A 23,468-nucleotide genomic window follows, 5' to 3' on the forward strand; every position below is an offset into this window, starting at 1 on the left:
TCACTGCTTGCATCCCAAATGGCACCCACATTTCCTATATTGAGCACTGGTTTGAACGGGTTAAAAGTTGGAACACAGCCCTGGCTCTGAATAGAAGCTGACATTTAACCTCTCTCCTACCTACTTCTCAAAATACTGATTCTTCAGAGTGACTGATCCTTCCCACTGAGCAAAAAATGGTTGAATCAATGTTGTTTCCATGTCATAATATTTAAAAATCTATGTGATGAATTAGAATCAGCGTGGGACAATGATTGGATTTGCAAAAAGTAATCAACATAAGGGAATGTTTTTGTATTTTTAGTTTTCTCCCAAATTTCACCCAATGACATGGTGAAATGTTTTGTTGATTTCACGTTCAATTCACATTAGTTGACAACTCAACCACATTTAAATCAAAACTAGATATTGAAATGACATCTGTCCCCAGTGGGTTGTATTACTTAGACACTCTGTTACTCTATCCCAGCAGAAAACCAAGTTATAACCCAAGTGTTGAAATGATTGGCTAATGTAAAAGTTTGTTTTCGTCACTGTGGTGGGGAGTTGGAGTTTTTGAAATAAAATGTCTACAAAGAAGTATTACAAAAATGTACTGGCAAAAACACTTTTCCTGCATCCCAACTGGCACCCTATTCCCTTATTGACATGGTGCAGCTTATCTCCCTCCTCCCCACCTCTCCTTTCCTCTTCCTCTCCTTCTGGAAGACGGCATGCGGCAGCCATATCCTCACCCCCACCTTTCCTCCTGTCTTCTCCTCCTCTCCACTCTTCCCGCTGCAAGACGACAGCAGCCAGCTGTGCCCCCATCTCATCCTCCAGAGCCCCGTATCACCCTCTCCTCCTCCTCCAGCCAGCTGTATCTCCTGTCCTCCTCTCCTCTTCTTACCAGCTTTGCTCCTGTTCCCCATTACCCAGAGCAGGGAGGCATGGACTACAGCCCTCTTATGCTAATGTTGTGAGGCAATGCCCACATAATGTTCCATCAGGATCATGCTAATGTAAGCAGCTGGCCAAAATCCCCAATCAGGAATTCTTCAGGTGTTACCACGCATGAATGAGAGAGAGACAAAGAAAATATCCTCAGTGTACAACGTAAAACACCAAATAATGCATGCAGAGCAGAATTAGGCCGATACCCGCTAATTATCAAAATCCAGAAAAGAGCCGTTAAATTCTACAACCACCTAAAAGGAAGCGATTCCCAAACCTTCCATAACAAAGCCATCACCTACAGAGAGATTATTATCTACTTCACTTGCTTTGGCAATGTTAACATATGTTTCCCATGCCCATAAAGCCCTTAAATTGACATTGAATTGGAGAGAGAGAGAGAGAGAATATCCTCCATGTACAACGTAAAACACCAAATAATGCATGCAGAGCAGAATTAGGCCGACACCCGCTAATTATCAAAATCTAGAAAAGAGCCGTTAAATTCTACAACCACCTAAAAGGAAGGGATTCCCAAACCTTCCATAAACAAAGCCATCACCTACAGAGAGATTATTATCTACTTCTCTTGCTTTGGCAATGTTAACATATTTTACCCATGCCAATAAAGCCCTTAAATTGACATTGAATTGGAGGGAGGGAGGGAGGGAGGGAGGGAGGGAGGGATCCATGGCCTTTGCGGTGGCTTGTGGCCCATCTCTTTAACAGCTCCTCTGGGCATTAGTGGTTTGTTTCCAGTGACACAGATACTTCATCCCAGACACAACAACACAGAGAGACAACACAACACAGAGAGACAACACAGAGACACAACACAACACAGAGAGACAACACAGAGAGACAACACAGAGAGGCCAAAGCTACTGCCTGCCATCTCTACCATACTGGTTTTTGTCTCAAATGGCACCCTATTCCATATATACAGCACTACTTTTGACCAGGGCCCTGGTAAAAAGTTGTGCAATATGTAAGGAATAGGGTGAAATTTGGGACGCATGCACTGACTCCCACAGTAGCAAAGAGGAGCAAAACAGTCAATAAAATAACATTGTATTGGTCACATACGCATACAGTATTTAGCAGATGTTTCTGCGGGTGTAGTGAAAATGCTTGTGTTCCTAGCTCCAACAGTGTAAGTATAGACTTCTCACTATAACTGAGACAAAACCTGGAGCATGGTATGTAAAGGGACTACAAATGACATCAATATAGAGAGCAGTTGGAATGAAAAGGCAGATCGCTACAGAGGAAGAGGTCTAAACTTAACAGGCTTCGGTAGATTTTTTTTTACACAAGAAAATGCTAAACAATGTGATCATAGTTGAAAAGGAAATTCACCCTTTTCAAATGATTATGGAATAAATGTTCATGTAAACAGGTAAAAAAGGTCAAATGATCCTCCTCCTGTAAATAATGTAAACAATATGTAAATATATGTAAACAAAGACTCCAGGCAGTTCTACTATGGAGGGAATAGGGTGCCATTTGGGACGCAGTCTTACTGCTCTGCTCTGTCTCACCACCAGGCTGGTCTGTTACTTCTGCCCCGTCACACCGGCTGCATCGACCCAGGATTGATCCCTTCTGCCTGGGACAAACAGGGGACTGCTCTGGGACAGACGAGCAGCCTGATGATAGTGGAGGCCAAGGAGGCACCCCCCCTCACCAGTTCCTCTGCTCATCTATTATGTATTTCCACTGTTATTGATTGTCCCTAGACAGCACAGACAGACTGTGGTTCCTAATTAAAAGGCTATACTGCTGGTTGCTAGAGCCGTTCCTTTATTCCTAGTCAGTAGATTGTACAGGGTTGATGTGTTGTGAACAGGCCCAGCCCAGCAGCCTAAGGGCTCCACTGAAGTGTTTCAACTTCAACCAACTCCTGGAGTTTAAAAACAATCAAACACACTCAGAGGGCCTGCTGGGTCTGGGTTTGTTGTTCAGAGTGAGTCCCAATGTGAGTCGAGATGGGTTCTGAAAATGAACAATATTTCTTAAGACTCACATTTCCCCAACCAAGACATGGTGAGAGAGAGAGATGTCTCTGTCCCAGAGTGCAACAGCAGCAGTGTGGCAACATGGCTTTAACCCAGAGAAACTCAACCAGAGAAACTGGGACAACATGAATTTTAGATGCCTCCTGTGAAAAACAAAGAGAAGCATCTGATCTGAGCAGAAGGAGAAGAAGGAGGAGGGAAGTCTCCCAGAAGCCATCACCATTGAGCTGAGCTGAACAGAGAGCTGATGTTACTGTTAGTGGTAAATCAACCGCAACTCTCCTGATTGATACGACGCTATTCCCTCTAGATCTGATACAACCACACATCTATAAATGATCTATATATCTACAGACGACCCACCAAAGGACTGATGCAACAGTAGATGCAGTATTTATTTTTATTTTTATATGTCAGCCAGCTTTTGGTCTTTGGAAAATAATTCATCGTTAGGAAAGTAACATCATGAAAGAGACATGCATACTGACAAAACATCTGTTTTCATCCAGAGATGTGAGGTCTGTTTCTTCACATCAGACCCTCCTATCTCTCTCAAGTTGTGTCCTAAATGACACCCTATTCCCGATATAGTGGACTACTTCTTGACGAGAACCCTGGTCAAAAGAAGTACACTATATAGGGAAAATGGTGACATTTGAGATGCAATCACACTCACAGTCAGGCCCAGCCACTGGAAGAAGGGGGATGTTAATATGTGACATACCTTTGGCATGTTACATGTTGTAACCATTATTTTCTGGCAGTGTCATCAGAACCTCCAGAGTTGTCTACTTTCTGGGTGAAGAGCTGACACAAGCTGAAATACATGAGTCCATTCCTCAGACAGGTTCTAAATGTCCATATCATCAGGTAAATGTTAACTTAATTCTATGAAGCTCAAACTCCACAAGACAACAGGACAGAAGTCTCACGGGCTGTAACGTGTGATCAACCCTGTCCTCATCAGACTCCTCAATATGCCTTTTAATGGGAATTGAAAGATCACAGCCCAACTAAGTACATCCTGTAAATGTGGCTAAAGGTTTCAATCTGCCTCGGGCAAAAAACATCAACTACACTTTTGGTGCGAGAAAATAAACTGCTTTTCTCAGCAAAATATTGGATTGTTTTTTTTCTGAGTAGTGAGAAATAACCAGCAGCATGAAGCCCAAACAGGGACCTTGGTGTTCCATTGTGATTAGTTCCAGAGCGTTGCTCAATGAACATTTATGAGGGGATGCAGTCTTGGTTCTGAGGCTGGTTTTGTGTTTAACCTGGGATCTGTCCAAATGGTTCCCATATTTCCTATATAGTGCACTACTGTTAAACAGAGCCCTATGGGCCTTGTTCAAAAGTAGTGCACTATATAGGGAATAGGGTGCCATTTGGGACACAGTCTTGGTATTTGATCTGTAATGCCGGTTAAAGGCTACTAATCCAGACAGGTATGTAGCGCTACAGGGGGCAGGGGCATTAGACAGTTTCCTGTACTAAGCAGCATTATGACCCAGAAACGTCACAGATACAGACAGACCAGTGATGTGCCCCTAATCAAATTAAATTTGTCACATACACATGGTTAGCAGATGTTAATGCGAGAGTAGCGAAATGCTTGTGCTTCTAGTTCCGACAATGCAGTAATAACCAACAAGTAATCTAACTAACAATTCCAAAACTACTGTCTTATACACAGTGTAAGGGGATAAAGAATATGTACATAAGGATATATGAATGAGTGATGGTACAGAGCAGCATAGGCAAGATACAGTAGATGGTATCGAGTACAGTATATACATATGAGATGAGTATGTAAACAAAGTGGCATAGTTAAAGTGGCTAGTGATACATGTATTACATAAGCATGCAGTCGATGATATAGAGTACAGTATATACGTATGCATATGAGATGAATAATGTAGGGTAAGTAACATATAAAGAAGCATTGTTTAAAGTGGCTAGTGATATATTTACATCATTTCCCATCAATTCCCATTATTAAAGTGGCTGGAGTTGAGTCAGTGTCATTGTCAGTGTGTTGGCAGCAGCCAATCAATGTTAGTGGTGGCTGTTTAACAGTCTGATGGCCTTGAGATAGAAGCTGTTTTTCAGTCTCTCGGTCCCAGCTTTGATGCACCTGTACTGACCTCGCCTTCTGGATGATAGCGGGGTGAACAGGCAGTGGCTCGGGTGGTTGATGTCCTTGATGATCTTTATGGCCTTCCTGTAACATCGGGTGGTGTAGGTGTCCTGGAGGGCAGGTAGTTTGCCCCCGGTGATGCGTTGTGCAGACCTCACTACCCTCTGGAGAGCCTTACGGTTGAGGGCGGAGCAGTTGCCGTACCAGGCGGTGATACAGCCAGCCAGGATGCTCTCGATTGTGCATCTGTAGAAGTTTGTGAGTGCTGTTGGTGACAAGCCGAATTTCTTCAGCCTCCTGATGTTGAAGAGGCGCTGCTGCGCCTTCTTCACGATGCTGTCTGTGTGGGTGGACCAATTCAGTTTGTCTGTGATGTGTATGCCGAGGAACTTAAAACTTGCTACCCTCTCCACTACTGTTCCATCGATGTGGATAGGGGGGTGTTCCCTCTGCTGTTTCCTGAAGTCCACAATCATCTCCTTAGTTTTGTTGACGTTGAGTGTGAGGTTATTTTCCTGACACCACACTCCGAGGGCCCTCACTTCCTCCCTGTAGGCCGTCTCGTCGTTGTTGGTAATCAAGCCTACCACTGTTGTGTCGTCCGCAAACTTGATGATTGAGTTGGAGGCGTGTGTGGCCACGCAGTCGTGGGTGAACAGGGAGTACAGGAGAGGGCTCAGAACGCACCCTTGTGGGGCCCCAGTGTTGAGGATCAGCGGGGAGGAGATGTTGTTGCCTACCCTCACCACCTGGGGGCGGCCCGTCAGGAAGTCCAGTACCCAGTTGCACAGGGGCGGGGTCGAGACCCAGGGTCTCGAGCTTGATGACGAGCTTGGAGGGTACTATGGTGTTGAATGCCGAGCTGTAGTCGATGAACAGCATTCTCACATAGGTATTCCTCTTGTCCAGATGGGTTAGGGCAGTGTGCAGTGTGGTTGAGATTGCATCGTCTGTGGACCTATTTGGGCGGTAAGCAAATTGGAGTGGGTCTAGGGTGTCAGGTAGGGTGGAGGTGATATGGTCCTTGACTAGTCTCTCAAAGCACTTCATGATGACGGAAGTGAGTGCTACGGGGCGGTAGTCGTTTAGCTCAGTTACCTTAGCTTTCTTGGGAACAGGAACAATGGTGGCCCTCTTGAAGCATGTGGGAACAGCAGACTGGTATAGGGATTGATTGAATATGTCCGTAAACACACCGGCCAGCTGGTCTGCGCATGCTCCGAGGGCACGGCTGGGGATGCCGTCTGGGCATGCAGCCTTGCGAGGGTTAGCACGTTTAAATGTCTTACTCACCTCGGCTGCAGTGAAGGAGAGACCGCATGTTTTCGTTGCAGGCCGTGTCAGTGGCACTGTATTGTCCTCAAAGCGGGCAAAAAAGTGATTTAGTCTGCCTGGGAGCAAGACATCCTGGTCCGTGACTGGGCTGGATTTCTTCCTGTAGTCCGTGATTGACTGTAGACCCTGCCACATGCCTCTTGTGTCTGAGCCGTTGCATTGAGATTCTACTTTGTCTCTGTACTGACGCTTAGCTTGTTTGATAGCCTTGCGGAGGGAATAGCTGCACTGTTTGTATTCGGTCATGTTACCAGACACCTTGCCCTTGTAGTGGATCCCTATTCATGTCACGGATTCCCCCGGTATTGCTGCTCATTCCATTCACCAGCTCTGGAGGTCTACATCACCGGCCTTCTAGGCATCACTGAACTGGATCATAACCACCAACCCCGGACTGTCTCCATTAGATGGGTTGAATATTCTGTCACGTTGTATATTGCCAGGAGACAGGCGCAGGAATACAAAAATATATAATTTTTATTTCTCTACCCAAAATCGTGACAAAGCCCAAAACAGACACGTACGTACGTATATACAGTGGGGAGAACAAGTATTTGATACACTGCCGATTTTGCAAGGTTCTCCTACTTACAAAGCATGTAGAGGCCTGTAATTTTTTATCATAGGTACACTTCAACTGTGAGAGACAGAATCGAAAACAAAAATCCAGAAAAACACATTGTATGATTTGTAAGTTATTAATTTGCATTTTATTGCATGACATAAGTATTTGAACACCTACCAAACAGTAAGAATTCTGGCTCTCACAGACCTGTTGGTTTTTCTTTAAGAAGCCCTCCTGTTCTCCACTCATTACCTGTATTAACTGCACCTGTTTGAACTCATTACCTGTTTAAAAGACACCTGTCCACACACTCAAACAGACTCCAACCTCTCCACAATGGCCAAGACCAGAGAGCTGTGTAAGGCTGGGATGGGCTACAGGACAATAGGCAAGCAGCTTGGTGAGAAGACAACAACTGTTGGTGCAATTATTAGAAAATGGAAGAAGTTCAAGATGACGGTCAATCACCCTCGGTCTGGGGCTCCATGCAAGATCTCACCTCGTGGGGCATCAATGATCATGAGGAAGGCGAGGGATCAGCCCAGAACTACACGGCAGGACCTGGTCAATGACCTGAAGAGAGCTGGGACCACAGTCTCAAAGAAAACCATTAGTAACACACTACGCCGTCATGGATTAAAATCCTGCAGCGCACGCAAGGTCCCCCTGCTCAAGCCAGCGCATGTCCAGGCCCGTCTGAAGTTTGCCAATGACCATCTGGATGATCCGGAGGAAGAATGGGAGAAGGTCATGTGGTCTGATGAGACAAAAATAGAGCTTTTGCTCTAAACTCCACTCGCTGTGTTTGGAAGAAAGAAGGATGAGTACAACCCCAAGAACACCATCCCAACCGTGAAGCATGGAGGTGGAAACATCATTCTTTGGGGATGCTTTTCTGCAAAGGGGACAGGACGACTGCACCATATTGAGGGGAGGATGGATGGGCCCATGTATCGTGAGATCTTGGCAAACAACCTCCTTCCCTCAGTAAGAGCATTGAAGATGGGTCGTGGCTGGGTCTTCCAGCATGACAACGACCCGAAACACACATCCAGGGCAACTAAGGAGTGGCTCCGTAAGAAGCATCTCAAGGTCCTGGAGTGGCCTTTCCAGTCTCCAGACCTGTACCCAATAGAAAATCTTTGGAGGGAGCTGAAAGTCCGTATTGCCCAGCGACAGCCTGTAACGGTTTTCTTTAGGTGAAGGAGAGGTGGACCAAAATGCAGCGTGGTGGTTATTCATGATTCTTTAATAAAGAAAACTATACATGAATAAACTAACAAAAACAATAAACGTGAGAAAACCTAAACAGCCTATCTAGTGACAACAAACACAAAGACAGGAACAATCACCCACAAAACACTCAAAGAATATGGCTGCCTAAATATGATTCCCAATCAGAGACAACGATAAACACCTGCCTCTGATTGAGAACCACTCCAGACAGCCATAAACTTACCTAGAAAACCCCACTAAGCCACAATCCCAATACGTACGAATAAACCCCAAGACAAAACACACCACATAAATAAACCCATGTCACACCCTGGCCTGACCAAAATAATTAAGAAAACACAAATTACTAAGACCAGGGCGTGACACAGCCCCAAAACGTGAAGGATCTGGAGAAGGTCTGTATGGAGGGGTGGGCGAAAAATCCCTGCTGCAGTGTGTGCAAACCTGGTCAAGAACTACAGGAAACATACGATCTCTGTAATTGCAAACAAAGGTTTCTGTACCAAATATTAAGTTCTGCTTTTCTGATATATCAAATACTTATGTCATGCAATAAAATGTAAATTAATTACTTAAAAATCATACAATGTGATTTTCTGGATTTTTGTTTTAGATTCCATCTCTCACAGTTGAAGTGTACCTATGATAAAAAATTACAGACCTCTACATGCTTTGTAAGTAGGAAAACCTGCAAAATCGGCAGTGTATCAAATACTTGTTCTCCCCACTGTATATATAAACACAGTGCTGTAACCCAAACAAAGAGAGGTGTAAACCTCTAATACAGTTGAAGTCGGAAGTTTACATACACTTAGGTAGGAGTCATTAAAACTTGTTTTTCAACCACTCCACACATTTATTGTGAACAAACTATAGTTTTGGCAAGTCGGTTAGAACATCTACTTTGTGCATAACACAAGTAATTTTTCCAACAATTGTTCACAGACAGATCATTTCACTTATCATTCACTGTATCACAAATCGAGTGGGTCAGAAGTTTACATACACTAAGTTGACTGTGCCTTTAAACAGCTTGGAAAAATCCAGAAAATGTTTTCATGGCTTTCGAAGCTTCTGATAGTGTTACGGTTTTCTTCCGTCGAAGGAGAGTCGGACCAAAATGCAGCGTGGTAATTTTCATACATGTTATAATAATGATGAAACGCGAACAATACAAAAACAACAAACGGAATGTGAAAACCTATACAGCCTATCTGGTGACAACAAACACAGAGACAGGAACAATCACCCACGAAACACTTAAAGAATTTGGCTGCCTAAATATGGTTCCCAATCAGAGACAACGATAAACACCTGCCTCTGATTGAGAACCACTCCAGACAGCCATAGACTATGCTAGAACACCTCACTAAGCCACAATCCCAATACCTACGAAAACCCCAAGACAAAACACACCACATAAATAAACCCATGTCACACCCTGGCCTGACCAAAATAATAAAGAACACACAGAATACTAAGACCAGGGCGTGACAGATAGGCTAATTGACACCAGGCCATCTTCCAAAAGTCTTCGCCTCACTGTGCGTGCAGATGCACTCACACCTTCCTGCTGCCATTCCTGAGCAAGCTCTGTATTGGTGGGGCCCCGATCCCGCAGCTGAATCAACTTTAGGAGTTGGTCCTGGAGCTTGCTGGAATTTCTTGGGTGCCCTGAAGCCTTCTTCACAACAATTGAACCGCTCTTCTTGAAGTTCCTGACGATCCGATAAATGGTTGATTTAGGTGCAATCTTACTGGCAGCAATATTCCTGCCCATGAAGCCCTTTTTGTGCAAAGCAAAGATGACGGCATGTGTTTCCTTGCAGGTAACCATGTTTGATAGAGGAAGAACAATGATTCCAAGCACCACCCTCCTTTTGAAGCTTCCAGTCTGTTATTCGAACTCAATCTGCATGACAGAGTGATCTCCAGCCTTGTCCTCGTCAACACTCACACCTGTGTTAACGAGAGAATCACTGACATGATGTCAGCTGGTCCTTTTGTAGCAGGGTTGAAATGCAGTGGAAATGTGTTTTGGGGATTCAGTTCATTTGAATGGCAAAGAGGGACTTTGCAATTAATTGCAATTCATCTGATCACTCTTCCTAACATTCTGGAGTATATGCAAATTGCCATCATACAAACTGAGGCAGCAAACTTTGTGAAAATTAATATTTGTGTCATTCTCAAAACTTTTGTCCACGACTGTACTTGCTGTGCTGTTTCGTTGTTGATTTGTTCAGTCGTTTCATTCTCAACCAGGATTTCATCATGCCTGCATGTCATGTCAAGCAGTTTCAGTTTCAGTTGTGTCTGTCCGTGGCCTCTCTTCCTCTGTGCGCACTGTCACTGTGTCCGTTCCCATCTTGTCCAGCTGTGTATGTAACATTTTACGTAAACCCTATTTCTTGTCTGCATCAAAGTAGCGTTCAATGTACATAGCATCGAGCATGGTGGTGACACAGTAAAGTGAGAATGCCACCGAATCGCTTGTTCACAGCCTGTGTCGCCAGTTTTGTTGAGCAGGCGTTTCAATGCCAACACAGAGGGTATCACATCTGCTACAGGCACAGTTGATGAGCTTATTTCTCCAGTCAGTTGTTCGAATGGAGCTAGCTAGTGTGTTCAAGTTTCAAACATGTTCTCAAACGCCATTGAAAAGGCAGCGGCGGTATGACAACTAGCACATTCATAAGCATGGAATACGACATGAGCATGGAATCCTCAGTACGAAGTCCTCGACAACCTGCTGTCAGACTCGGCATGCTCATGGGGATGATATCGCTGGTCCAAATGTCAGTCGTGAAGCTAATAACAGTGATGCTATTGCTGTGTAACTCCGGTAGGATACTTCTGAAAAATAGCACACTTGGTAACGTTAGTGTGTACCGGTGATCAACCAGCCGGCGAAAGCTAACATCACCCACGACAGAGAACGGTTGATTGTCAAGGGCAAGGAATTCCATTGTCTTGGCGTTAATGGCTTTCTCCTTTGAGTTGTCTCGCTGAAATTGTCTTACTCTTTCAGATGACTGCTCTACTTGTTGACTGCTCGATCCACACAGCAGACATTGTGGGCTAGGTTAGGAATGCTGTGTTGCACATATAGCTCTAAATTGTACGTGGCGTCATTACGTCATGTACCTACGTTCTATAGGTTTGCACATCAGCTTTGACATCGGTTTTGCACATCGGCGTTAAACCAGACATCGGCCAATGTCGATGTTGACATTTTTAGCTAATATCGTCCGATTCCGATATCTTCACAGATATATTGTGCATCCCGAATTGTGATAGATTCAGCAGTAGTCCTCCAGTAACAGTGTGGTAGATGGTGCAGTAGACCTACAGTAACATTGTGATAGATGATGCAGTAGGCCTACAGTAACAGTGTGATAGATGATGCAGTAGGCCTACAGTAACAGTGTTACAGATGATGCGGTAGGCCTACTGTAACGGTGTTATAGATGATGCGGTAGGCCTACAGTGACAGTGTTATAGATGATGCAGTAGGTCTACAGTAACAGTGTTATAGATTCAGTAGTAGGTCTACAGTAACTGTGTTATAGATTCAGCAGTAGGTCTACAGTAACAGTGTTATAGATTCAGTAGTAGGCCTACAGTAACAGTGTTATAGATTCAGTAGTAGGCCTACAGTAACCGTGTTATAGATTCAGTAGTAGGCCTACAGTAACCGTGTTATAGATTCAGTAGTAGGTCTACAGTAACCGTGTTATAGATTCAGTAGTAGGTCTACAGTAACTGTGTTATAGATTCAGTAGTAGGTCTACAGTAACCGTGTTATAGATTCAGTAGTAGTATCTAAACCAAGATGGCGTAGCAGTAAGTCGTCCTGTCTCGTCGTGTCCCTGTATATATCGTCTATTTTTCGTTTTTTACATATTTTTCTTCAAAAACATTTTGCTAAACCTAAGCTTCCAAATACTCTCCTGCAACCCGCCTCACCCAATGTAGCTATTTTTCCTAAAGTATTTATATTTACTTCGGAACCGGAACCCCTCAACTGAAGCTAGCTGGCTAACCACCAGCTATGCTAGCGGTCTTCAGCTAACCGTTCATCAGCTAAGCTAACCTTTAGCTCGGAAAGCTCTCGCCAGCTCGAACAACGCGACTCTAACCAGAGCATAACGGACCTATTTATTTTTCATCCCCGGATTCATCCCTGGATTCGCACCGTAAACGGAACATTTCAGCTGGATCTTCACAACTAGCTATCTAGCTAAACCGCAACCCCGGATGATTACTCCTGGCTAGCGCTTCCACCCACTTAGCGTGAAGCTAGCCCGGCCAGCGCACCTGTACCACCACCGTAGCATACTCCTGGGCTACAATACCCGGGCCCACGACCGGTCTATCGATGTCACCGCATGAAGAGGAATAAACAGACTCACCCCATCGCGACGTCCCCTAAAGGCCAACTCTCTAGCCCTCGCTATCTCCCTGCTTGCTAAACTCGGCCTGCTAACTGCTAGCTTGTCTAGCCCCGGTCCGCTAACTGCTACCTTGTTTAGCCCGGGCCTACGAACTGTTAGCTTGTTAGCACAGGCCTGCTAACTGCTAGCTTGTCTAGCCCGGGCCTACGAACTGTTAGCTTGTTAGCACAGGCCTGCTAACCGTCTGAATCGCCGCGTCCCAAACACTCACCGGACCCATATTTACTTTCTATCTCTTCTTGATTTTTAATCGGTTTATACCTTTCCGGAAACCTGCCTCACCCAATGTGATACGGAATCGCTATTATTTTGAATTTTTAGAACACACTCAAGAACCTCCAGAAGCTAACCAGCTAACTAGCTACAAGCTATTTAGTCATTGTTAACTTTTTTTTCAACCTGGATAACACTCGCCAGTCCAGCTTCCCTGCCCCATCCACCGCTGCCCCCTGGACACTGATCTCTTGGCTACATAGCTGATGCACTCTGGACTGTCCATTAATCACGGTACTCCATTCTGCTTGTTTATGTTTTATCTGTCGGCCCCGTTGCCTAGTCAACGCCATTTTACCTGCTGTTGTTGTGCTAGCTGATTAGCTGTTGTCTCACCTACTGTTTAAGCTAGCTTTCCCAATTCAACACCTGTGATTACTGTATGCCTCGCTGTATGTCTCTCTCAAATGTCAATATGCCTTGTATACTGTTGCTCAGGTTAGTTATCATTGTTCTAGTTCACAATGGAGCCCCTAGTTCTACTCTTCATACCCCTGATAACTCCTTTGTCCCACCTCCCACACATGCGGTGACCTCACCCATTACAACCAGCATGTCCAGAGACACAACCTCTCTCATCATCACCCAGTGCCTGGGCTTACCCCCGCTGTACCCGCACCCCACCATACCCCTGTCTGCGCACTATGCCCTGAATATATTCTACCATGCCCAGAAACCTGCTCCTCTTATTCTCTGTCCCCAACGCTCTAGGCGACCAGTTTTGATAGCCTTTAGCCGCACCCTCATACTACTCCTTCTCTGTTCCGCGGGTGATGTGGAGGTAAACCCAGGCCCTGCATGTCCCCAGGCACCCTCATTTGTTGACTTCTGTGATCGAAAAGCCTTGGTTTCATGCATGTCAACATCAGAAGCCTCCTCCCTAAGTTTGTTTTACTCACTGCTCTAGCACACTCTGCTAACCCTGATGTCCTTGCTGTGTCTGAATCCTGGCTCAGGAAGGCCACCAAAAATTCAGAGATTTCCATACCCAACTATAACATCTTCCGTCAAGATAGAACTGCTAAAGGGGAGGAGTTGCAGTCTACTGCAGAGATAGCCTGCAAAGTAATGTCATACTTTCCAGGTCCATACCCAAACAGTTCGAACTACTAATTTTGAAAATTACTCTCTCCAGAAATAAGTCTCTCACTGTTGCCGCCTGCTACCGACCCCCCTCAGCTCCCAGCTGTGCCCTGGACACCATTTGTGAATTGATCGCCCCCCATCTAGCCTCAGAGTTTGTTCTGTTAGGTGACCTAAACTGGGATATGCTTAACACCCCGCCAATCCTACAATCTAAGCTAGATGCCCTCAATCTCACACAAATCATCAAGGACCCCACCAGGTACAACCCTAACTCTGTAAACAAGGGCACCCTCATAGACGTCATCCTGACCAACTGGCCCTCCAAATACACCTCCGCTGTCTTCAACCAGGATCTCAGCGATCACTGCCTCATTGCCTGTATCCGCTACGGAGCCGCAGTCAAACGACCACCCCTCATCACTGTCAAACGCTCCCTAAAACACTTCTGTGAGCAGGCCTTTCTAATCGACCTGGCCCGGGTATCCTGGAAGGACATTGACCTCATCCCGTCAGTTGAGGATGCCTGGTCATTCTTTAAAAGTAACTTCCTAACCATTTTAGATAAGCACGCTCCGTTCAAAAAATGCAGAACTAAGAACAGATACAGTCCTTGGTTCACCCCAGACCTGACTGCCCTTGACCAGCACAAAAACATCCTGTGGCGGACTGCAATAGCATCGAATAGTCCCCGGGATATGCAACTGTTCAGGGAAGTCCGGAACCAATACACGCAGTCAGTCAGGAAAGCTAAGGCCAGCTTCTTCAGGCAGAAGTTTGCATCCTGTAGCTCCAACTCCAAAAAGTTCTGGGACACTGTGAAGTCCATGGAGAACAAGAGCACCTCCTCCCAGCTGCCCACTGCACTGAGGCTAGGTAACACGGTCACCACCGATAAATCCATGATTATCGAAAACTTCAATAAGCATTTCTCAACGGCTGGCCATGCCTTCCGCCTGGCTACTCCAACCTCGGCCAACAGCTCTGCCCCCCGGCAGCTCCTCGCCCAAGCCTCTCCAGGTTCTCCTTTACCCAAATCCAGATAGCAGATGTTCTGAAAGAGCTGCAAAACCTGGACCCGTACAAATCAGCTGGGCTTGACAATCTGGACCCCCTATTTCTGAAACTTTCCGCCGCCATTGTCGCAACCCCTATTACCAGCCTGTTCAACCTCTCTTTCATATCGTCTGAGATCCCCAAGGATTGAAAGCTGCCGCAGTCATCCCCCTCTTCAAAGGGGGAGACACCCTGGACCCAAACTGTTACAGACCTATATCCATCCTGCCCTGCCTATCTAAGGTCTTCGAAAGCCAAGTCAACAAACAGGTCACTGACCATCTCGAATCCCACCGTACCTTCTCCGCTGTGCAATCTGGTTTCCGAGCCGGTCACGGGTGCACCTCAGCAACACTCAAGGTACTAAACGATATCATAACCGCCATCGATAAAAGACAGTACTGTGCAGCCGTCTTCATTGACCTTGCCAAGGCTTTCGACTCTGTCAATCACCATATTCTTATCGGCAGACTCAGTAGCCTCGGTTTTTCGGATGACTGCCTTGCCTGGTTCACCAATTACTTTGCAGACAGAGTTCAGTGTGTCAAATCGGAGGGCATGCTGTCCGGTCCTCTGGCAGTCTCTATGGGGGTGCCACAGGGTTCAATTCTCGGGCCGACTCTTTTCTCTGTATATATCAATGACGTTGCTCTTGCTGCGGGCGATTCCCTGATCCACCTCTACGCAGACGACACCATTCTATATACTTTCGGCCCGTCATTGGACACTGTGCTATCTAACCTCCAAACAAGCTTCAATGCCATACAACACTCCTTCCGTGGCCTCCAACTGCTCTTAAACGCTAGTAAAACCAAATGCATGCTTTTCAACCGATCGCTGCCTGCACCCGCATGCCCGACTAGCATCACCACCCTGGATGGTTCCGACCTTGAATATGTGGACATCTATAAGTACCTAGGTGTCTGGCTAGACTGCAAACTCTCCTTCCAGACTCATATCAAACATCTCCAATCGAAAATCAAATCAAGAATCGGCTTTCTATTCCGCAACAAAGCCTCCTTCACTCACGCCGCCAAGCTTACCCTAGTAAAACTGACTATCCTTCCGATCCTCGACTTCGGCGATGTCATCTACAAAATGGCTTCCAACACTCTACTCAGCAAACTGGATGCAGTCTATCACAGTGCCATCCGTTTTGTCACTAAAGCACCTTATACCACCCACCACTGCGACCTGTATGCTCTGGTCGGCTGGCCCTCGTTACATATTCGTCGCCAGACCCACTGGCTCCAGGTCATCTACAAGTCCATGCTAGGTAAAGCTCCGCCTTATCTCAGCTCACTGGTCACGATGGCAACACCCATCCGTAGCACGCGCTCCAGCAGGTGTATCTCACTGATCATCCCTAAAGCCAACACCTCATTTGGCCGCCTTTCGTTCCAGTACTCTGCTGCCTGTGACTGGAACGAATTGCAAAAATCGCTGAAGCTGGAGACTTTTATCTCCCTCACCAACTTCAAACATCAGCTATCTGAGCAGCTAACCGATCGCTGCTGCTGTACATAGTCTATTGGTAAATAGCCCACCCATTTTCACCTACCTCATCCCCATACTGTTATTTATTTACTTGCTCTTTTGCACACCAATATCTCTACCTGTACATGACCATCTGATCATTTATCACTCCAGTGTTAATCTGCAAAATTGTAATTATTCGCCTACCTCCTCATGCCTTTTGCACACATTGTATATAGACTCCCCCCTTTGTTTTCTACTGTGTTATTGACTTGTTAATTGTTTATTCCATGTGTAACTCTGTGTTGTCTGCTCACACTGCTATGCTTTATCTTGGCCAGGTCGCAGTTGCAAATGAGAACTTCTTCTCAACTGGCCTACCTGGTTAAATAAAGGTGAAATAAAAAATATAAAAAATAAAAAGTAGGCCTACAGTAACTGTGTTATAGATTCAGCAGTAGGTCTACAGTAACCATGTTATGGATTCAGTAGTAGACCTACAGCAACCGTGTTATTGAGGCTGTGAAGCATAGCTGCATTAGTGTACCAGCTTCATTAATCTACTCAGCCCCAGGAGACCAGTCCCAGTGACCTTGCTGCTGCAGTAATATAAAAAGTATGTTTGAAATGGCTCCCTATATGGAGAATAGCGTGCCATTTGGGATGCTGCCAACAACAGGCTCATATTCATAAGGACCGCTCATGCATTCAGTGTGTAAGCACTCAGTCTCAGTGTGAGTAAGGATCACTATTTCTCATCTTTATATTTTCCTTGACTTCTAAATCAGTAATGTGGCTAAACTCAGGCTACCGTTTGTCATAGCTTATGTCCTGTTGTCTAAACATTTGTCATAGCTTAGGTCCTGTTGTCTAAACATGACAAAGCAGTGTGTGTGTGTGTGTGCTTGTGTGTCCGTTTAGGTTGTCATGCTGTTTGACAGACTTAGTGGGTGTATATAGTCTGCGAGCAGAGTTGAAGGGTCAGAAAGCTGGTATGTATTGGGCTACGTCCCAAATGGCACCCTATTCCCTGGCACTACATTTGACACACCCATAGAGGAGATCTACAAAAAAAAATCTGGGGTCTTGGTTCATTTCTTTGGATTTTCTCATGATGAAAGAAAAATTCTGTGAATATATCTCAAGACATCAGTCAGGAAGTTAAAGCTTGGTCGCAAATGGGTCTTCCAAATGGACAATGACCCCAAGGATACTTCCAAAGTTGTGGCAAAATGGCTTAAGGACAACAAAGTCAAGCTATTGAAGTGGCCATCACAAAGCCCTGACCTCAATCCTATAGAAAATATGTGGGAAGAACTGAAAAAGTGTGTGCGAGCAAGTGTGTGCGACTCAGTTACACCAGCTCAGGAGGAATGGGCCAAAATTCACCCAACTTATTGTGGGAAGTTTGTGGAAGTCTACCCGAAACGTTTGACCCAAGTTAAACAAATTAAAGGCAATGCTACCAAATACTAATTGAGCGTATGTAAACTTCTGACCCACTGGGAATGTGATGAAAGAAATAAAAGCTGAAATAAATCATTCTCTCTACTATTATTCTGACATTTCACATTCTTAAAATAAAGTGGTGATCCTAACTGACCTAAGACAGGGAATTTTTAGTGTCAGTTTGGTGTGTGTGTATGTGTGTAACCTTTATTTAACTTGGACAAGTCAGTTAATAAAAAAAGTATTATTTACAATTACGGCCTAACCAGGCCAAACCCGGACGACGCTGGGCCAATTGTGCGCCGCCCTATGGGACTCCCAATCACGGCCGAATGTGATACAGCCTGGATTCGAACCAGGGACTGTAGTGATGTCTCTTGCACTGAGATGCAGTGCCTTAGACCGCTGCGTCCATGTGTGTATGTTAACTATTTAACTGTACTAGAATGACGTTAAAAAAATTTATATCGGTTATTGTTATCAGGTTTTTTGGCATGGAAAATATTGGGATATCGGTATCGGCCAAAAATGTCATATCGGTGCATCACTAATCACAATGTTACTGTAAGCCTACTGCTGAATCTATAACACTCTTACTGTAGGCCTACTGCATCATCTATCAGTAGCAACCTCTGATCCATCCATCACACTGTTACCATCCATCAGCCAGCCATCCACACTGTAAAACAGATGTGTGATATGAGGTATGGCAACATGCCAGCTGCCACCCAGAGACACCACCAGCCAGGCAGAATGGGGCTCTGCAGTAGCTGACCAGAATGTAGAAGGACTAGTTCTCTGACCATGTCAGTAATACCCAGACTATGGAAATGTCAATGTGCTGTGTACTGGTCCCTGATCTTAGCATTATTGGGTTTCAGAAAAGCACTTTATGGACATATTTACAGAGCTGCTGGGACAAACTACAGGTGAAGATCAACACAGGTTTTTTTTATTTAACTTGGTCCCAATACTCCCTCAATGTCATTCTGCTCCCCCTGTGGTCATCCCCTCCACAGTCTTTACTCTGCCTCCACCCCAATGGACATGTATTTATTTATCACTGCTACAGTTGTTGTGATGTATATGGTGCTATTTCTATTTCTTTTGTTGTTTTTATTACCATTGTCATTATTTATTTAACTTAATCCTGCATGTTGGAGCTCGGAGACTAAGATATTCACTGTACCCTGCAATCACACCTGCAACCCTGTACATTATTAAACACTTTGAATCTGAATGTTGCTAAGATTTTAAAAAACTGATTTATCTCACCCTTCATTAAACAACTGAATTCTTGGGTCCTATTCACTAGAAAGCAAACGGAAGAAAACGGACCTGAAATCTTCCAATAAGAAACTATATTTTCGTTTGCAAAACTTTTCCCATTGTGAAACGGTGTGCACTAATGAATACAACCCTGCTGAATTAAACCCACCTGGAGGAGAGACTTCATTCATTATGACATGTTATCTTAAGTACAGCTTTCATCAGACTGGCTTCTATAGAGAAGATAAACGAGCTAACCAGGCTTAATGAGCTGAGATGAGGGACGGTGGCACCGTGGGTCAGGATACTGCCTTATAGCATCACAACACCGTGTTATAGCATCTGTCTGATAGGAGGTTCATTATTCTACTCCACAGGTCGGTCTACAGTTGATGTGTCCAAACGGATGGATGATGTTGATCTGTCAAAGGTTTAGCACTTTCATACCCAGAAGTGGTGTTCCATCATCTGGGATGTGTCCCAAATGGCACCCTATTCTCTATATACAGTAGTGCACTATATAGGGAATAGGGTGCTATTTGGTACGGAGCCCTAGTCTACATCGATGGATGGCCAACTCAAGTCGTCAGTCATATAGCCTAGTTATTCATACTGCTATCTACAGTAGATGCAAAATGTCAGTCCCTATGTTCAGAATGCATGTACACATAAAGATGAATCTCCATGGCACGGTTTATACAAGGTTTTTACAGGGCCTCATATGATAGATCACTATGGTCGAGTTCCTTCCAAACTACATTGCAGACGCATGCCAGATCTTACAACGCCTGGATAGGTACAGTATTTTCTACATAACAGCTAACCACATCATATGATATCGCCATCTGATGCCCGACTGCATAGTCGATGATGACGACGTAGCACGCAACCATTGGTTGATGCAATGCAGCGCCTGCACATCTAGTTGGGCAGGAACTTAACCTAAATCTCTCTTTTCCTTCTACTCCACCTCCTCCACATCTTCCTACTCCTCCTTTCATCCACTCATCATTGTCAACCTGATCCTACTTGACTCTGCTCTCTGTCTCTCCACGTCTCTCTCTCCATTGTTCTGTAATCAGACTGGTCTCTGTTCAGAGCCCTGACCCTCTGAATCATGAATTCATACACACAGGAGAGACACGATTAGCATTATATTAGCATTATGTTAAAATGTTCCCTCCATCCCACTGTCTCTCTCTAATTGAGACCGTGCTGCTACGGTATGTGTTCATCCAACCTCAAGTGAAGTATGGGGATATGAATCACAGACAGATACAGCGTCCCAAATAGCACCCTATTCTCTTTATAATAACCTGGTAAAGAGTAGCCCACTGTATAAAGAACAAGGTTCCATTTGGAATGCCTACTACGTTTCTACTCTGGCCTGCTTGTGTCTGTTTTCCATTACAGCAGTCAACTTTGTAGATTCCATTTTTTGCTGTTTAACAATCCCTAAATGAGTGTTATTCCATTAATTCTAGTTCTCATGCACTGTAGTTTGTCCTGCCTGATGAGAGACGTGTTAATGGAACCATTAGTTAGAGGAGAGGAGACATTACTCAGAAATACATAGAATGTTCTCTGATACAGAACTGCTCATCATCATACGGAGGCAGGTAGCCTAGTGGTAGGAGCGTTGGACTAGTAACTGATAGGTTGCAAGATTGAATCCCTGAGCTGACAAGGTAAAAATCTGTCGTTCTGCCCCTGAACAAGGCAGTTAACCCACTGTTCCCCGGTAGGCTGTCATTGTAAATAAGAATTTGTTCTTAACTGACTTTCCTAGTTAAATAAAGGTTTAAAAAAATAACACATTGTTTCATATTAAAAATATACCTCCTGACATGCAGCACTAAAAACCATCAAATGAAACACAGTATGCTTCCCACATGTCACTCTATTACTATAGTGCACTATGTTTGACCATAGGGCTCTGGTCAAACGTAGTGCACTATATAGGAAATAGGATGCCATTAGAGACTCAACTACAATTTCCACTTCCACAAGGAGTTGATGGATGATGGTTACTAAAGACAGTTTTTCCATCCAACACATCTCTCTACAAATGAAAGCTATCATATGAAACAACTATAGCTTATTAGGACTGATATTTCACCATTTACCCAGATATATTAGACAGGAAGCCTAAGAGGCCAACTGGGAACTATTAGTGAAATATGATGATTGAATGGACTGGTTGCATCTTCATACCAGCAATGGCTACCATACTATAGCTAACATTGTGCTTGTGGCATCAGCCACAGTTAGGATTTACTGATGCTACTAGCAAATGTCCATCTAAAGTTATATATACACACTTCTATGTCAAATCAATCAATCAAATGTATTTTATAAAGCCCTTTTTACATTGGCATCTATTGAAGATATTACGTTACTGTACTACAGAGGAATCTTCCCCATTGAAAATAATCACCATTGATTTAGTCTCAATTTCACACTAAGTGTTCAAGTTCAACTCCACTAAGCTGAAGCCTGTTGACAGATTGATCAATCTCCTGTAAACATTCATAACGTGTCTCCAATCTGAGCTGCTGCTATCCCTGGGGTCCATGTGGTCATGATAATGGATTGTATTGTGGCAGTATTGTGGAAGACCTATGCTCACCACAGAGCAAAACGGTGAAGTAAGTCTGTGAACACCATGGCTTGAGTCTGCATCTGATTCAGAGGGGTTGTAGAGATGTGTCAATGTGCTGGGGCTAGCTGGTGTACATCTGGTTCCCCTGGTGATGACAGAGCATACAGGTGGAATGGGTCTAGCAGCCAGAACACAGCAGCACACATCTCTTCCCCGCACCTACAGACAAACAGACACACTCACGAACAGACAAACAGACAAACAGACAGACAGACAGACAGACAGACAGACAGACAGACAGACAGACAGACAGACAGACAGACAGACAGACAGACAGACAGACAGACAGACTCACAGACAGACACAAACCGACACACCCCACTGGGCACAAATGTCAGTTTAACATCTAGTTTTGATTTACATTTGGTTGAGTTGTCAACTAATGTGAATTCAATGTGAAATCAACAACACATGTCACCGTGTCATTGGATTTAGATTAGAAAATGGAGTGAAAAAAATATCAAATGCCCTTTACATTGATGACTTTCTGCAAATTCAAATTCAATCAGAATTCCAAGTTGATTCAAGATCATCACTTTGATTTTTGGGGTTGAAATGATGTGGAAATGTCAATTCAACCAGTTTTTGTCCAGTGGGACACCTTCTGTGGTCCCATCCACCACCTCAGACCTGGGCACCGTGATGACCCTTCATGCCTCCTGTATCTGATCTGTGTGATTCGAAATATTGTAAATGGGTCCTGCTATGTTAGTTTTCATCTTCAGAGGATGAAGTGTAGCCTAACAAGCACAAACTCAACTGAGGAAACAGTGTTACTCTCCATAAGAGAGTTCAGAGTAATGCCTCAATCCCTAATAAGAATGAACCCCGTCTCTAATAACACCCTATCTGTAATGTCTAGTTACAGGGTCTCTAGACTACAATATCAGACCTGTACAGAACAGAACACATGCAGCCAGTCATCGAATCACCCGCTGAGACCCTTACCCTTTACTATGGCGCTACAATGTAGCGCTCTGTGCGTGTTGAGGATGTTGTGTTACATGTGCGAGATGCTGTGGCTGAAATAGCCTATATTTCCTTACCAGGTTGAGCACAGTCTCCACGATATCTCTGTTGCTAACCTCCCCCACCTGGATCAATCCGATCAGAACCGCGAATTTCATCTTGATATTCCGGATGGGAACCTGCGGGTTGATCATCCCGGCCGGTAGAACCATAGAGCCCGAGCCAGATACCATTATTTCCCCAGTACCAGAGCCCCCCGGCTGCCCATGACCCGCTGGGATTTGTCGGTCAGAAAGCGACAAAGCACCCGGCATCTTCACCGCCGGCCTCTCGCTTGTCATGTCCTTTCAACCAGATCGATGTCACCTGTTTTAATCGCTGTTCAACTGCATCAATTGAACAGGAGAAAAAAAATGTATATTCTGGAACAGCCTGGCGAAAAAGAAACCCCTCTACCGGTTACATCCACTCTCTCTGCCGTGCGCGAATAGCAACTGCAATCTGGTAATAATTTATTGAGGGTAGAACGAGCCGTGTCCTTCCCATCACG

General features: G+C 44.7%; 1 protein-coding gene across 1 annotated transcript in view; it reads right to left on the reverse strand.

Moving 5' to 3' along the window:
- Positions 1-23,468, reverse strand: part of LOC112267393 (neurobeachin-like) — a 338,648-nt gene extending 315,180 nt beyond the window's left edge. Inside the window, 1 exon segment of the mRNA XM_042297331.1 lies at positions 22,996-23,468. Coding sequence (XP_042153265.1) covers positions 22,996-23,259 — 264 coding nt within the window. The 5' untranslated portion in view covers positions 23,260-23,468.

This window comes from Oncorhynchus tshawytscha, linkage group LG14 (genome assembly GCF_018296145.1).
Source record: "Oncorhynchus tshawytscha isolate Ot180627B linkage group LG14, Otsh_v2.0, whole genome shotgun sequence".
NCBI classification, from domain to species: Eukaryota; Metazoa; Chordata; class Actinopteri; order Salmoniformes; family Salmonidae; genus Oncorhynchus; species Oncorhynchus tshawytscha.